This window comes from Aricia agestis, chromosome 17, assembly GCF_905147365.1.
Source record: "Aricia agestis chromosome 17, ilAriAges1.1, whole genome shotgun sequence".
NCBI classification, from domain to species: domain Eukaryota; kingdom Metazoa; phylum Arthropoda; class Insecta; order Lepidoptera; family Lycaenidae; genus Aricia; species Aricia agestis.
Window position 1 is genome coordinate 10,598,072 of NC_056422.1, and position 1,950 is coordinate 10,600,021.

Consider the following 1,950-nt stretch of genomic DNA (forward strand, 5'->3'; position numbering starts at 1 on the left):
AAAAAAAAAAAAAAAAGTATACAATAACACTAAAATAAACTCTAAATACGTTTCTGGTTAGGTGCAAAGCTACCAAGGGCCCACCCCAATGATGAAGCAAATGTTGTTTACATTTTACACTATTTCCATTAAATATAATGCTTAACTTTATTTGTAAACTAGTCTACGTAATAAATCTTCAAATGTCTTTCTATAACAATTTATACTAAACAATAACTAAACATATTTTAATCAATCCAAACATGCAAAATTGAAATCTTCTTCTTTCTTATAACACATCACTTGTCATAGCTTGACAGTTCATTTGATGTTATCTGTGGTCACTGATATTTCAACGGAGCTGTCACCTGTCAAGCTAACAACCTTCAAAGTTCAATTTTGTCTGACCTAAAAATAATCTCTACGCCAAACAAATATTTAGCAAATACCTTATTAAATATTTACAGATAAAAAGAAATTAAAGCACAGTGAAATACTCTATACTACCCGCATTAAAAAGCATAGATGAGATGCAGGAGAGGAAATGAATAAGTATGCAACTTAGCATGCACTAATAACAGTAGGTATAAACATTGCCAAATACATAATGATCATAATATTATAATCATGAAATCTGCGAAAAAGCAAGTATATTTCATTACAAAATATAGCACCGATCCTAATGTATTATATGTTTTCTAACATTTAAAATTTGTATGAAATATACCTGCTAAAAGTTATATTATTGAAAGCTTTGATATGATTGAAAGCAAATATTTTAAGCAGTGTAGCATGAATCAGTAATCAGCAATAGCAAATGAATACTAATTAAATATTTAAGCAAATACTATAAGCAGAGTAGTATGAATACTTATTAAATATGGTAAGTACTAACTTATTTTCCTTTAATATTCTTCCTTGTCCTTGTTGCAGGTGGTTGTTTAAACTTAGGCACACTTCCCAATGGAGCAACTTCACTAGACACATCTGATGCATTACCAGTCATACCTGGCAGCTTATCAAGCTCAGAAAAATTGTGTATGCAGTGCCGTGACCCATCCGGACCTATTACAAAAATACTGCCATCCCGTGTCCATGATTTGGTCAAACCACAACGTTGCCGAGCTGCCATGAATAAGTTGTGCCTTTTCTTGGTTAGGTATTCGGTTAAAGTAATGCCAGTCTGTTTGAGCTTGGTTTTTGAATCCCATACTTTACTACGGTGGCTGAACTCCTTGAATTTAACCAAAATGGGCCTACACTTTGCCTCCTTAGGACGGCCCAGCCTGTAACAAAAGCTAATGGAGGAAACATCTATACCTGTGACTTGAAGTTTGTTCACAAAAAGATTCACAATTTTTTGCTGAAGATTCTCCTTGTCTTCTGGGATGCCATGAAGGAGCAACATCTTCTTTCTGCGTGCTGTCTCCATTTGATCCAAAGAATCTGTCAACAATTCTACCTGGGCTTGCAAGCTCTTCAGCGCCTGAAGTACAAACTCCTTGAAAATATTGAAGTCCGATGACAACTTAGATGTGGGGCTTTCTGAGTGTGGTGCAGAACTTTCAAGGTCCTTCTGGAAATCTGTCATTCTTGAGTTAAACATTTCGGTCATATCCATGATTGACTGCTTAATTGACTCCATTTTGTGGCAATTTTAAGTGTTCTTGACGAAAAAATTTTATGATGTGAAAGTGATGAAATTAATTGGAAAATTATTGTGTGATTATGAAAAGGGGGCGCAGGTAACTTATAATTAATTACTGCATTAGGATATTTACATAAACACTCAAATATTATATTAATTGAAAATAAATACTATCAGAGCACATAAAATTGCGTCTGTCTTTTTTGATCGCCTACCCGCGAAAAATACGATATAATTGGTACAAAAGTACCTTTGTTAGCACTTTTATTGAAAGTATTAAATAAGTAGCCTTCGATTTATGTTTTTGACTCTACTAATAAAAC

At 33.5% G+C, this 1,950-nt stretch overlaps 1 protein-coding gene across 1 annotated transcript; it reads right to left on the bottom strand.

Annotated features, from left to right (window-relative positions):
- Positions 1-459: 459 nt before the first annotated feature.
- On the bottom strand, positions 460-1,624 carry LOC121735495. The gene is made up of 3 exons (XM_042126341.1): positions 913-1,624; positions 851-858; positions 460-553 (listed from the first exon to the last, which is right to left on the bottom strand). The coding sequence occupies exons 1-2, from the start codon at positions 1,622-1,624 to the stop codon at positions 854-856; spliced, it is 717 nt and encodes a 238-aa protein (XP_041982275.1). The 3' UTR covers positions 460-553; positions 851-853.
- Positions 1,625-1,950: the final 326 nt, after the last annotated feature.

Excerpts from the sequence above, each read along its gene's own strand:
- LOC121735495 (XM_042126341.1), bottom strand. The coding sequence starts at position 1,624 with ATGGAGTCAATTAAGCAGTCAATCATGGATATGACCGAAATGTTTAAC.